General features: G+C 44.2%; 1 protein-coding gene across 1 annotated transcript in view; it reads right to left on the bottom strand.

Moving 5' to 3' along the window:
• Positions 1 to 1,033: 1,033 nt before the first annotated feature.
• WIPF3 (WAS/WASL interacting protein family member 3) overlaps positions 1,034 to 14,505 on the bottom strand; it is a 34,832-nt gene continuing 21,360 nt past the window's right edge. Inside the window, exons 8-9 of the mRNA XM_065883561.1 lie at positions 3,227 to 3,303; positions 1,034 to 1,057 (exon numbers count right to left, since the gene is read on the bottom strand). Coding sequence (XP_065739633.1) covers positions 1,034 to 1,057; positions 3,227 to 3,303 — 101 coding nt within the window. The remainder of the gene's footprint in view (positions 1,058 to 3,226; positions 3,304 to 14,505) is intronic.

Below are 14,505 nucleotides of genomic sequence, written 5' to 3'. Positions count from 1 at the left end.
CAGAAGGCAGCTAGGATTTGCCTGATGGGTGGCTCCAGGTTCCCTAAGGGTGGGCGTGGGGCACTGATATTTGAGGCAGATACTTCAGAATACATTTCAGTCTATACTTTCCGTGTCATGTTTTTCACGAAAACCCTGCACTCAGGGGAGGAAAAAAAAGAGCTCTGAGACAGAATTAGGAATTTACTCATGCTGACTTAACACAGGTTTCTAACTTGCAGGGAAAATACTGAAATCTCATACAGCTCACCTCACCTTGTCTGCCAGGATGAGGCTGGGAACTTGGAGGGACAGGAGGAATGTCATGCAGACTTGGGCACGAGGGGCAGTGTAAACAGTAAGAGCATTGGCTACTTGCAGGATCATTCAGATACAAAAGGGGCCCTGTGGTTGGCCTTGGAGAGGTCAAGCCCGCTCTTGCCTTTGACTTGTGTTATGTTTACATTAGGAAGCAAAAGAATCCCTGTACTGCAGGACGGGAACGAGACATGGCATCTCGTTCACTGGAGGCCATGTGGCATCGTCTGGGTGTGGCGACACATCGCTCTCTGTGAGCCGTGTCATTTATAAGGCATTATCTGGTTTGATTTTGCAGTTTGTGTGATGAGACTAGAAAATCATGCCAGTAAGAAGCTGCTGTAGATACTATGACTTTGGGAAACTAAGGAATCTTCTAAAAATGGTTCCGAATCTAGGGAGGGCCAGCCTGCACGCGTATTTACAGTCATGGAATGGACACTCTGTGGTGGGGACAGGGCTGTCATCTGTGCTGACAGATGAATGCCAAGATGCATTTTAAACAATGGAGAAATGATGTGTGTGTTTTGTAAATTACTCAAATAAAAATCGACTATAATACTGATTTAAAGCCTGTGCAAATCACGTATTTACAATAAATAAATGCTCCATGCAGAGCCTGTATGTCAACTGAATTACAACTTGAGAAGGGTGAGGTCTGACATTCTCCTGGGGATGTCCACCCCGCCATATGGACCCCCAGGTGGCTCACAGGACGTTGGCTTCATCTGTCTTCTCACCGGAGTGTCTTCAGCGATAACTGTGGAAACACGACAGTGTTATCAGGTGGGGTCAGAGGACTCGCAGCACGTAAATGACACACTCCGGGGCCGGGCAGTGAAGCTGTCCCTCGTGCGTGCAAGGCTGCCAGGGTCTGATGGTCCCATCATACGTAAGGTGCTTATTTTCACCCAGGAGGTCATGGGTGGAAAAGGAATGAAAAGTGTAGCTTGTGGCAGGTGGGGACCTAATCCCATCAAAAACATTTAAGGGATCAAGCACCAGCTGACTCACTTGACGGGAAGCTGAAGAAAAGCAAAGAACTTGGTGGCAATCCCAAGACAAGGCAACGGAAAACAGAGAAAGGGTCCCAGGCTTTCAGATTTCAGAGCTCCCAGCCTTGCACGGATCACTTGGGCTCTGTACCCATAAAAGAAGAGCACCCCCAGGGTGCTGTTCACCACGTCTGGAACCCCGTGATTTCTCTGGGCAATTTTGCCTCACTGAAATGAAAATGAATTAAGATGGTGTCCAGCTAGACATAAAGAAGATCTTCTTGACAATGGGATGCCCAAGAGAGACTTAACAATTCATCCTTGACTAGACTTTATGGGCTCAGGGATTTAGATGTGTGCCTGCCATGAGGTCAGGGACCAGACCGTGCATAATGTCCCATCGTGCTTGCCACGTCTGAAGGTGAGGGTGACTCCTGTCCTGTCAATTCTAACATGCCAGGCAAAGCAGTGAGGTACAGTGGAAGGAGCACTGGACGAGGAGTCAGAGGTCTGCGAACGTGACCTTGACCTTGGGTGAGTTCCTTAGCCTTTTGGAGCTTGGTTTTCTCATATGAAAAAAGTTTGCATTAAAGGTATTTCTCCAGCTTACACCACAGAGTTGCTAAAAGGAGCAAGTGAAATAACATATGCAAGTTATCTAAACTATATAAAGAGCTATACAATGTAGGCGATATTATTTTGACTATTACTATATCTTTCTGATCACAGTAGTAATGTATTTATTATGGAACATTCAGAAATTGCAGAAATGCCCCCTAAGAAGTCAAAATCAGCCATCAGCTGGCAGAGTGAATGCCTGTGAACAATTCTGTGTATATTTTTCCTGTCTTCTTTTTTCCTCTGTATACATACTTTCTCTGAACTGCAATCATACACCCAGTTTTGAACCTACAGTCATCTGAGAATGGTTATTGCAATTCTTGGATTAGCCACGGTGAGAAAGGGGAGGGGTGCTCGTCCTTCAGGGAGCTCATCCCCACTTCCAGTAACCTAAGTTCCTTCTTTCTCACATCCCTTTCCTTGAGGTTCTGATCTAACAGCAGGCCACCCCTTTTGTTACATGGCACTGTGAAACAGGAGGAGGCCAGGGTGGACGGAATGCATGTTTTCAAAGAAACGAAGGGCCTTTAAAGATGAGACCCTGTCGTCTGCGGTGAGAGATGTCATCTCTGCCCAGGTTAGAAAAACACTGTGTCCAAGTTGCCTCGTGTGAGCACGAGGGCATTTCTTCAAAGACTCATAATTATGACACAAGCACCCCTCTGGTTCCCCCGATCCCCTCCCCACAGCCTTCCTCTAGCCACCAGCAAAATTTGTGGCTACATCTGGTCGAAAGAAATGATAATGTTGGGGACTTCCCTGGCAGTCCAGTGGTTAAGACACCGTGCTTCCGCTGCAGAGGGCACGGGCTCAATCCCTGGTCAGGGAACTAATATCCCACATGCTGTGCAGTGTGGCCAAAAATAAAAGTAAAAATTAAAAAAATAAGTAAATGGTAATGTCGATGGGAGAAAAAATCCCCAGGGTGCTATGAGAAACCATGTATTCTATAGACGAGAGAGAACACCAAATTATGTTTTATACATGTTACAGAGCTCTCCTTTCAGGCTTCTCAGGCCACGGTAACGAGGGAAGAATGATGGGAGCGAACGGGGTGATGGTTGCAGAGTGATTCCCAAGGGGTTCTGTGTTGCCAAAGCTGCTTCTGTGTGTGGTGGTGATTCCAGAGAAGCTCCCCCCCTTTCACTCTTCAGGTTTTGAAATTGTGTTTCATCCCAGCTGGAAACAAAGGTACCCCTATGGCTTTCCCTGAGGAAAAACGGGAGGCTGTTCAGAGGAAAGCACACCCTCAACATTTCTGTGCTCCCTGAGGTTTCCCAGTTTCACACTCAGAGACCTGAGGGCCGTGTTACCTGAGCATTTCTGCCTTTGATGTCATCGGAGCTCTGGCCGGCCGCCTCAGTGTGGAGCCAGGGACCAGGTGTGCGGCCTGAAAGACACAGGAACCATCCCACCATCTGCTGGCCCAGGGCCGGCTATGTGCTTCATGGAGAAAGTCTGGCTAAACCGGCACTTAGGGCAACGGTACAGGAACCAAGGGTAATGTAAGTCGGTCAACCTGAAACCCGCGGGCTCCTGGCCCTAGACTGTGCGTTTCTAACCCACTGCCTCTACGTCACACACTGTGGATACAGAGGCGTCACGTCCACTGAGCTGGGAGGAGAACAAGTGATGAAGGCCTCTCATCTAAATGCAGGTGCGAGCTTCTCAGCTCTGAACACAGCATCAGCTGCAGACTCGCTCGGGTGTCCTGGCCCCAGATGTGCCGGTGTCGTGCTAGGGTTGCTTAAAAAAGGAGTGAAAGTGTGTGCTGACATAGCTCAGACCCTGTTCCATGAGGATCCAACTCACTCTCTAAAACATATTAGGTTTAAATATTACACAAGTTACATATGAATATATTCTCATAATTAAGAATTCAAAGAATATAGAAAAGATAATAGGGAAAAAATACCCCCTCAAGTGCTTCCTCTCTGCCTGCCCTTCTCTCTAATCCCAATTAATTATCCCGGAGTTGCCTCTGCTAAAAGTCTGCTGTTTATCCCTCCAGCTTTGTTTTTCTTTTTGACATTTACTTACATAGACGTGTGTACATGTAGATACATGGTTTGGTTGGTCTAGCCAAGTTTTAAATCCACATTCCTAGGAATTCCAGAACTTTTCCTGTGAGTCAGGTGATCCAAATGGTGTCCCTGTGTCTCCTCTGCTGCATTTGGTACAAGACTTTTCTGTCTGCTTCTGTCACAGACTAGGAATTAAATAACCATGTCCCAAAGCCTTCCCAACAATTCACGTTGCTGTGCTACTTACAAAGCAACATGAAAAGCAGAAATATCAATCCCAGATTATTTATGATAGTGAAAAGCTGATAATAACCTGTATTCAACAACAGTGTTTAGGAAATCTAGGGTTCATTATCGCATGAGGGAGCACCAAGAAGCCATCTGAATGTTCACAAAGGCTCAAATAATGTGGGGTGATGTTTGAAATGTAGGACAAAAAAGCAGGCTAGAAACTGTATAGACAGCAAGATGTCAACTATTTTTAAAAATCCATTTAAAAAATGTAAATAATATACTGAATTGATTCCTTTTGGATTTACTGCTTTTTAAAAACTCTTAAAAATACTCTTCAAGTTTTCTACAATGGGCATATAAGTCATCTTAAGAATCTGTTATGGTAAGATATAGTTTTTTAAATGAACTGCTACATAGAAGGGTCTCCGCACCTTACAAAACATTAATCCAATGGACACTATAATTTTCATTCAAATACTTTTAAAATTACCAAGTGCACTTGTTCTAGGATGAAGATATTTTTGGACCAATGGCATAGGGAGTACTAGGTTTTTAGTCAGATTTACAACTGAGCAAAAAGTAAAGAGACACTGATAAACAGCCCCTGACCGAATTCCACGCGGCACTATGGCCTTGACACTATTGTTCTTAGATTTACGAAACTCCAGTCTACTACAGAAAAGCCTTCCTCTAGACCAGGGTTTCTTAACTTGGCTCTACTGACATTTGGGGCTGGAAAATTCTTTGTTGTGGGGTGCTGCCTGTGTGCTGTAAGCAGTTTCACAGCATCCCTGGTCTTTACCCGCTAGACGCCACTAGCACATGCCCCAGACCATTTGTATCAACAAAAAAGGTCTCCAGACAGTGCTGAATATCCCCTGGGGGGCAAAATCCCCCACTTGGAGAACGACTGGGCAATGAAACAGGCTTCTCCATAGGTAAGCAGTGCCCACTAGTTTTCATAAATACGACTGGAAACAACAGAGCTAAGGAGAACCAATTTCTTCTTAAAACAGAAAGGAAAACTCTGCACCTTGTTGTAAAAGAAATTTCACTGCTGCTAGAATGTGTGGCTGAGAGTTGCCAGGGTTACCCAGGATGCTTTTAATCCAAATATCTTCTTGGGGGGTTTTCCCTTATGAGATGCCACTAGAATCTCTTAGAATTAAACTGTAGAGCCCTTCTGCTTGAAACAGTCCCTCACATGGGCTGTTTGCCCACAGAAGAGTATTTCAGATTCGCTAAAATGGTGGTTTTCAAACTTTTGGTACCACGGCGCACAGTAAGAAATCCCTTTCCCATCTCTATCCAGTCACACGCGTCTACTGCATGCAGGGCAGCCCAAGGGACCGCTGCTGCTGCCCCCTAGTAACCAGATGGCACCTCTTCCCCCAGTTATCAACACACTGTGTTGCAGAAGCTGCTGGCTACAGAGCAGCCGGATAGGAAAGACTTCGCTAAACTGTGGGGCTTAAAGAAGAAAGTCTGTGCTTGGGCTGGAGGAGCAGAGGCCTGAGGGCCACGCTGGTTTCCAACTTTATCTTTTGTCACTTGTAAACCAAGCCAGGCTTGTACCTTTTCTCAGACAGAGACATGTTTTCAGGTCAAAAAAGAAAAAAAAAAATCCGTTCTGTAGCCAACCAACAAGAGGCTGAATACTACAGGGCTTGGAAAACACCCAGAAAGGATTTACAAACTTGGTTGGCCCTCAAAGCTGGGTCTCCCAGGACCCCTCCCAGTCTTGGAGTACAATTCCAGGGGCTGGGTGAGGAGAAAGTGGACTCCTAGGAGAAGCACATCTAACTGTCATCTCTGGGCCAACTCGGTCTCTCTCTAAGGTAGGGTCCACATGGCATAAGGTGGAGAGTAGTAGGTATGGTGCAGAGAACCAAGCTGTGTATCTGAAACAAATGGGATGCTGCATCCACCGGCCTCACGTGCGGAGAAGGAATGTTGGCCAGACCACAAGAAAGGCAGATGGTTAGATGGAATCAAAAGCACAATTCTCTGTGACTGGGAACATTTCACTGGCAACGCTAACTGTATGACACAGACATTAAGTGGAACGGTAATTTCTGTTTCCTTTCCCATCCCCAAAGCAGCGCAACAGACAGGAAACGGTTGAAAAACAGAGGAGAATGTTGTTACTAGGTGATTTCAGTGCGGATTTCAGTGCGGGGATGAACACATGGGCTGGGCCAGAGTGAGGGTGCCCTCGGCAGTCTTCCCCAGGGTTCTGTATGTTGTGTGATGATTGTTTACAGACGGGTAGACAAAATAATTAGCTACTAAGGGTATCTGAAAAAGGCCTGAGAAAATCTGGTTAAAATGTTAAACCTTGTATTGCTATTGATGGGAGTAGTTGTTTTTATATCTTTTAAAAATAATAAAAAGATTCTGTTAAAAAATATATTTATCCAGAAAGATGTTGATTTGAACTTTAAAAAGGAACATGGAATCATCATTTTCCCTTTTCAATACAGAGCCACTGAGTTCTGTTGGTAGCTCCCTTTCTAATGTCAAGTTCATCCTTTCCTCTCAAGTGAGCCTAGGGCATGTAGTGGGGTCTTCCTAGGCCTCTGCATGGAGACTCCTTGCTCAAGAAGGCGTGGAACACACCCTTGGATTGGTTCTATGCCGTTCCAGTATTTTGGGCAGCCAATGTGATACTATACATAGAGAATCCTAAAGATGCTACCAGAAAACTAGTAGAGCTAATCAATGAATTTGGTAAAGTAGCAGGATACAAAATTAACGCACAGAAATCTCTGGTATTCCTATACACTAATGATAAAAAATCTGAAAGTGAAATCAAGAAAACACTCTCATCTACCATTGCAACAAAAAGAATAAAATATCTAGGAATAAACCTACCTAAGGAGACAAAAGACCTCTATGCAGAAAATTATAAGACACTGATGAAAGAAATTAAAGATGATACAAATAGATGGAGAGATACACCATGTTCTTGGATTGGAAGAATCAACATTGTGAAAATGACTCTACTACCCAAAGCAATCTACAGATTCAATGCAATCCCTATCAAACTACCACTGGCATTTTTCACAGAACTAGAACAAATAATTTCACAATTTGTATGGAAACACAAAAGACCCCGAATAGCCAAAGCAATCTTGAGAACAAAAAACAGAGCTGGAGGAATCAGGCTCCCTGACTTCAGACTATGCTACAAAGCTACAGCAATCAAGACAGTATGGTACTGGCACAAAAACAGAAAGATAGATCAATGGGACAGGATAGAAAGCCCAGAGATAAACCCATGCACATATGGTCACCTTATCTTTTTTTTTTTTTTTTTGCGGTACGCGGGCCTCTCACTGCTGTGGCCTCTCCCGTTGCGGAGCACAGGCTCCGGACGCACAGGCTCAGCAGCCATGGCTCACGGGCCCAGCCGCTCCGCGGCATGTGGGATGCTCCCAGACCGGGGCACGAACCTGTGTCCCCTGCATCGGCAGGCGGACCCTCAACCACTGCGCCACCAGGGAAGCCCTGGTCACCTTATCTTTGATAAAGGAGGCAGGAATGTACAGTGGAGAAAGGACAGCCTCTTCAATAAGTGGTGCTGGGTAAACTGGACAGGTACATGTAAAAGTATGAGATTAGATCACTCCCTAACACCATACACAAAAATCAGCTCAAAATGGATTAAAGACCTAAATGTAAGGCCAGAAACTTATCAAACTCTTAGAGGAAAACATAGGCAGAACACTCTATGACATAAATCACAGCAAGATCCTTTTTGACCCACCTCCTAGAAAAATGGAAATAAAAACAAAAATAAACAAATGGGACCTAATGAAACTTCAAAGCTTTTGCACAGCAAAGGAAACCATAAACAAGACCAAAAGACAACCCTCAGAATGGGAGAAAATATTTGCAAATGAAGCAACTGACAAAGGATTAATCTCCAAGATTTACAAGCAGCTCATGCAGCTCAATATCAAAAAAACAAACAACCCAATCCAAAAATGGGCAGAAGAGCTAAATAGACATTTCTCCAAAGAAGATATACAGACTGCCAACAAACACATGAAAGAATGCTCAACATCATTAATCATTAGAGAAATGCAAATCAAAACTACAATGAGATATCATCTCACACCAGTCAGAATGGCCATCATCAAAAAATCTAGAAACAATAAATGCTGGAGAGGGTGTGGAGAAAAGGGAACACTCTTGCACTGCTGGTGGGAATGTGAATTGGTACAGCCACTATGGAGAACAGTATGGAGGTTCCTTAAAAAACTACAAATAGAACTTCCATATGACCCAGCAATCCCACTACTGGGCATACACCCTGAGAAAACCATAATTCAAAAAGTCATGTACCAAAATGTTCACTGCAGCTCTATTTAAAATAGCCTGGAGATGGAAACAACCTAAGTGTCCATCATTAGATGAATGGATAAGAAGATGTGGCACATATATACAATGGAATATTACTCAGCCATAAAAAGAAATGAAATTGAGCTATTTGTAATGAGGTGGATGGACCTAGAGTCTGTCATACAGAGTGAAGTAAGTCAGAAAGAGAAAGACAAATACTGTATGCTGACACATATATATGGAATTTAAGAAAAAAAAATGTCGCAAAGAACCTAGGGGTAAGACAGGAATAAAGACACAGACCTACTAGAGAATGGACTTGAGGATATGGGGAGGGGGAAGGGTAAGCTGTGACAAAGCGAGAGAGTGGCATGGACATATATACACTACCAAACATAAAATAGATAGCTAGTGGGAAGCAGCTGCATAGCACAGGGAGATCAGCTTGGTGCTTTGTGACCACCTAGAGGGGTGGGATAGGGAGGGTGGGAGGGAGGGAGACACAAGAGGGAAGAGATATGGGAACATATATATATGTATAACTGATTCACTTTGTTATAAAGCAGAAACTAACACAGCATTGTAAAGCAATTATACTCCAATAAAGATGTAAAAAAATAAATAAAGTTCATGGATCTGAAAAAAAAATTAAAAAAAAATAATAAAAAAAAAAAGAACAAGCCTGGGGTTCTCTTAGGTGACATGAAACAAAGAACCTCACCTCAAGCCCCGGCTTTGCCACCAGCTGTGACCAGAGGCAGATCACCCTACTTCTGCCTCGGTTATTTCAGCCCGACCTGAAGGAGCTGGGCTGGAAAACCTCATAGGGCCTTCCCTGTTCTAATGCTGGAAGCCTCTCACAGTCTCTAACTAAAGGAAATGACGGGTTTCACTGGAAATGATAATTCTAGTATCTGCCAGGGCTACGCCTCAGAAATTGCTTATCTGGCCTTTCCTCTCCTTCCTTGCTGTCACTGCCATAGTTGACGTTGGCCTGAGGGACCCACGTCCCCCTCGTAGAGAAGTTACATTGTCACCCTACACACCTCGGGGCACTCAGACCAGGGGTGGGCTAATCATAGTCTCTCTGTCAATAATTTGGAATTTTAAAATTAGTTTTAACTCTTATTAAAAGTAATATATATTTATTATAGAACACTTGGACAAAATAGTGAAGCATAAGGAAAATAAAAATCACCCAGCATTCCACCACTGAGGGCTAACCACTCTTACCACTGTACTGGATATATTTCTAGCCTCTTCTCTCTTTCCTTTATTTGGTCCACTTTTCCCTCTCCATATAAATTCATGAAATATTTTCTTTTTAAAATTAATTTTAGGTTGTATTTAATGTAATTTTAGTATACCAGGTTTTTTTGTTTTGTTTTCTCAAGGTAGCATTGGCATCTTCCCATGTCACTAAATATTCAACAGCGCTATTATAACAGATGCAGAACATTCCATCCTGTGGCTCTGCACTAATTTATTTAATTTATTTATTGTTGGATATTTGTGCTGTTTTCAAATTTCTTCTGTAGATATGTGTGGATATTGTTAATTATTAATTCAACAAGTGGTTACTGAGTGTCTGTGTGCCTGGCCTCAGGCCAGGAGCTGACGGTAGACCAGTGAATAAAAATGGATGCTGTCCTTATACTGTACTGGGGAAGACAGGTAAATATATAACATGTCAGGAGGTGATAGATGCCTTGAAGGAAACGATAAGGCAGCATAAAGAGAGCAAAAGTGATAGGACAGGAAGTGCTGTTACTTTATCTGTAGTGGTCATCAGGGAAGGCCATAAGCAGGGGTGTAGTCACCGGTAATAATCAGGCATGGCTAAGGTAAGCACACCAGGGCAGAGGTCCTTACTGCCTAACTGCCCTCCACAAGGGCGGAAAGACACACCCTGGCACTGGCGTTGTCTTCTGATTCTCTCAGTCTTGGGACATCTAATCCTCTGATTTTACGGCATGAACCACCAAGAGCTGTTAAAGTTACTGCAGTGCTTGGTGGAGAAGTTTCTCTGCTAATGGGAATAATGGTAGCTAGTTGTGCTATAGGTATAAAGTAACTCTATTTTAATAAAAGACCTAAAGGAGGCAGGGGGTAAGTCTCACGGATACCTGAGGAAAGTGGCCCATAGAAGGAAGGGCAAGTGCAAAGAGCCCAGAGATGGGGGGTGTGCTTGGAGCACACTGCAGGTGGTCCATGCTGTTGGAGGGAAGTGACGATGGGGAGAGTGGCGGCAATGGGCAGTTCTTGTGGGTCTTAGAAGCCATGACAGGAATTTCTGATTAACTTGGAGGGAGATGGGAATTCACTGGAGGATTGTAAGCAGGGGCAGCGTGACTGGGCTTTAGAGGAATCACTTCAGGCTGCCGTGTGGAGCAGGGACACCAGTTAGCAGGTGCTTGCAGCATCCAGGTGAGAAACGACAGTGGCTTCAGCCAGGGGTGAGTGACAGAGGACACGTGATCAGATTGGGGATGCATTTCCAAGGGGGAGGTCCCAGAATTTACTGGGAAATTGGATGTGGGAGCAGAAGAGAAAAAAAGAAGCCAAATACGATTCTAAGGTTTTTGGTATGACAAAAAATGGAGGAGCAGTGGGCTTGCAGTGGGAGGAGAGGGGAGAAAGGGGGCAGCCAGAAAATCTAAGCGAAGAAGTGCTTCAGGAGGAGGGTGTGATGGATTGCAGCTGACGCCTCTGACCCCTGGACTTGGCCACGTTCGGGTCCACTGGTAGCCTTGCCAAGGGCTCCTTCTATGGTGTGAAGGGAGAAGGCCTGAGAGGACGGGGAGAGGAGATGGTGTTGCCTGTAAGAAGAGCAGAGAAATGGCCCAGGGGAGGTCAAGGGAGACATATATATATATATATATATATATATATATATATATATATATATATGGTAAGATTTAAAAAAAAATTTTTTGGCCGTGCAATGTGGTTTGCGGGATCTTAGTTCTCCGACCAGGTATTGAACCTGCACCCTTGGCAGTGAAAGTGCAGAGTCCTAACCACTGGACCACCAGGGAATTCCCAAGGGAGATATTACTTATAGATATTACAGTATCTTTGCAGGTTCAGAGGAATAAAGGAGTAACCTGGAAAGACAGGAGGTGGTAAGAGAGTGGGATGCTGGAAGATAGCTTATGGAGGGTTGTGGTCCCCAGTAATAATCAGACGTGGCTAAGATAAGTCAGCCAGGACAGAGGTCCTTACTGCTCAACTGCCCTCCCGCCACAAAGGCGAAAGACTCTGGCACCGGCTTTGTCTTCTGATTCTTTCAGTCTGGGGACATCTAATCCTTTGATTTTATGATGTGAACCACCCTGTACTGTTAAAGTTACTGCACTGCCTGGTGGAGAAGTTTCTCTGCTAATGGAAGTAATGGTAGCCAGTTTTGCTATAAGTGTAAAGTAACTCTATTTTAGAAAAGGAGTTGGGCCACAATGAGATACCACTTCACACCCATCAAGATGGCTACAGACAAAACAAAGCACCAAGACCAGAAAATAACAAGCATTGGAGAGGATGTGGAGAAACTGGAACACTTGTGTACTGTTGGTAGGAATGTAAAATGGAAAACAGTATGGTGGTTCCTCAAAAAATTAAAAATAGAATTACCATATCATCCAGCAATTCCACTTCTGGGTGTATACACAAAAGAATTGAAAGCAGGGTCTCAAACACTTATTGGTACACTCATGTACATAGCAGCATTGTTCACAACAGCCAAAAGATGGAAGCAACCCAAGTGTCTATTGATGGATGAATAGATAAACAAAATGTGGTAAATACATACAATGGAATATTATTCAGCCTTAAAAAGGAAGGAAATTGTGACATACGCTACAACATGGATGAACCTTGAGGACATTATGCTAAGTGAAATAAGCCAGTCTCAAAAAGTCAGGTAGGGCTTCCCTGGTGGCACAGTGGTTAAGAATCCACCTGCCAATGTGGGGGACATGGGTTCAAGCCCTGGTCTGGGAAGATCCCACATGCCGCGGAGCAACTAAGCCCATGCGCCACAACTACTGAGCCTGTGCTCTAGAGCCTGAGAGCCACAACTACTGAACCCATGTGCCACAACTGCTGAAGCCCACGTGCCTAGAGCCCGTGCTCCGAAATGAGAAGCCACCGCAATGAGAAGTCTGCGTACCTCAACAAAGAGTAGTCCCTGCTCGCCGCAACTAGAGAAAGCCCGCGTGCAGCAACGAAGACCCAACACAGCCAAAAATAAATAAATATAAATTTTTAAAAAAAATTTTTAAAAAGTCAAGTATAGCACAATTCTAGTTATATACCAAGAGTAGTCAAACTCATAGAACCACAGAGCTAGAAACTAGAACAGTGGTTACCGGGGGTTGGGGGAGGGGAGAATGGGGAGTTGTTTAATGGGTACAGAGTTTCAATTTTGTGAGATGAAAAGAGTTCTGGAAATCGGTTGCACAACAATGTAAATGCATTTCACACTACTGGACTGTACACATAAAAATGGTTAGGATGGTCAGTTTCATGATATGTATATATATATATTTTTTTTTTTTTTTTTTTGGCTGCGTTGGGTCTTTGTTGCTGCGTGCGGGCTTTCTCTAGTTGTGGTGAGCGGGGGCTATTCTTCATTGCCGTGCACGGGCTTCTCATTGCGGTGGCTTCTCTTGTTGCAGAGCACTGGCTCTAGGTGCAAGGGCTTCAATAGTTGTGGCACATGGGCTCAGTAGTTGTGGCTCGCAGGCCCTAGGGTGCACGGGGCTTCAGTAGTTGTGGCTCACGGGCTCTAGAGCACAGGCTCAGTAGTTGTGGTGCACGGGCTTAGTTGCTCTGCAGCATGTGGGATCTTCCCAGGCCAGGGCTCAAACCTGTGTCCCCTGCATTGGCAGGCGGATTCTTAACCACTGTGCCACCAGGGAAGTCCCCATGTTATGTTCTTTTTAATCACAATTAAAAGTAAAGAAAAAAGGAGTTGGGATGAAAACGGTCAAATTTTTAATCAGCCACTTTCCCATTGAACTGATCGTGACGAGGATGGTTTTGCTGGGAACACCAGACTGAAATGTCATGTTTGGGTGTCTTTCTCTCCTCCCTTCCTTCACCAACGTGTGAATCTCTCAAAGGTAAGTCAGGGGGATCATTTATCTAAATCTCTCCAGAGCTGAGGGTCCCAAAGATTCTTAGGGATAGGGTTTTTTCACTTTCTTTTCATTGTGGTAAAGTACATATAATATAAAATTTACCATTAATGGCACATTCCCATTGTTGTGTAACCATCACCACTATCTAGTTGCAGAACATTTTCATCAGCCCAAGAAGAAACCGGTACTCATTAGCAGTCACTCCCCATTCTCCATACGCCCCTGCCCTTGGCAACTGCTAAATTCACTTTCTGTGTCTTTAAATTTGCCTATTTTAGATATTTCATATCAATGGAATCTTATGTGGGCTTTATGTCTGGCTTCTTTCACTTAGCATAATGTTTTCAAGGTTCATCCATGTTGTAGCACATACCACTGCTTCATCCCTTCTTACTGTCTGATAATATTCCATTGCACGACTACACCACATTTTGTTTATCCATTTACTAGTTGATGGGCATTTGGGTTGTCACCTTTTGGCTACTGTGAATAGTGCTGCTGTGAATATTTGTCTGTGAACTCTTGTTTGAACACCTGTTTTCAATTCTTTGGGGTATACACCCAGGAGTGGAGTTGCTAGGTCATACGGTCATTCTGTTTAACTTATTGAGGAACCCATGCATTTTAAAAACACTTAAAAATTGGACAAAATCATCTACCAAAGAAAGAACATGGCTCATACTTGCAGAGTGGAGACAGGGAGGATGGCGCCGGAAGAGCTAAGCCTTAGGGTATTTGTGTGCCGTGTGTGTGTGTGTGTGTGTGTGTGTGTGTGTGTGTGTGCGCGCTTGTGTGTGTGTGTGTGTGTGTCTCGGAAGGACAGAGAGAAAGCAGGCAAGCGGGCGG

This window comes from Phocoena phocoena, chromosome 9, assembly GCF_963924675.1.
Source record: "Phocoena phocoena chromosome 9, mPhoPho1.1, whole genome shotgun sequence".
Classification (NCBI taxonomy): Eukaryota; Metazoa; Chordata; class Mammalia; order Artiodactyla; family Phocoenidae; genus Phocoena; species Phocoena phocoena.
The sequence above is the reverse complement of the archived record's forward strand: the minus strand, read 5'-3'. Positions and strand labels throughout refer to the sequence as shown.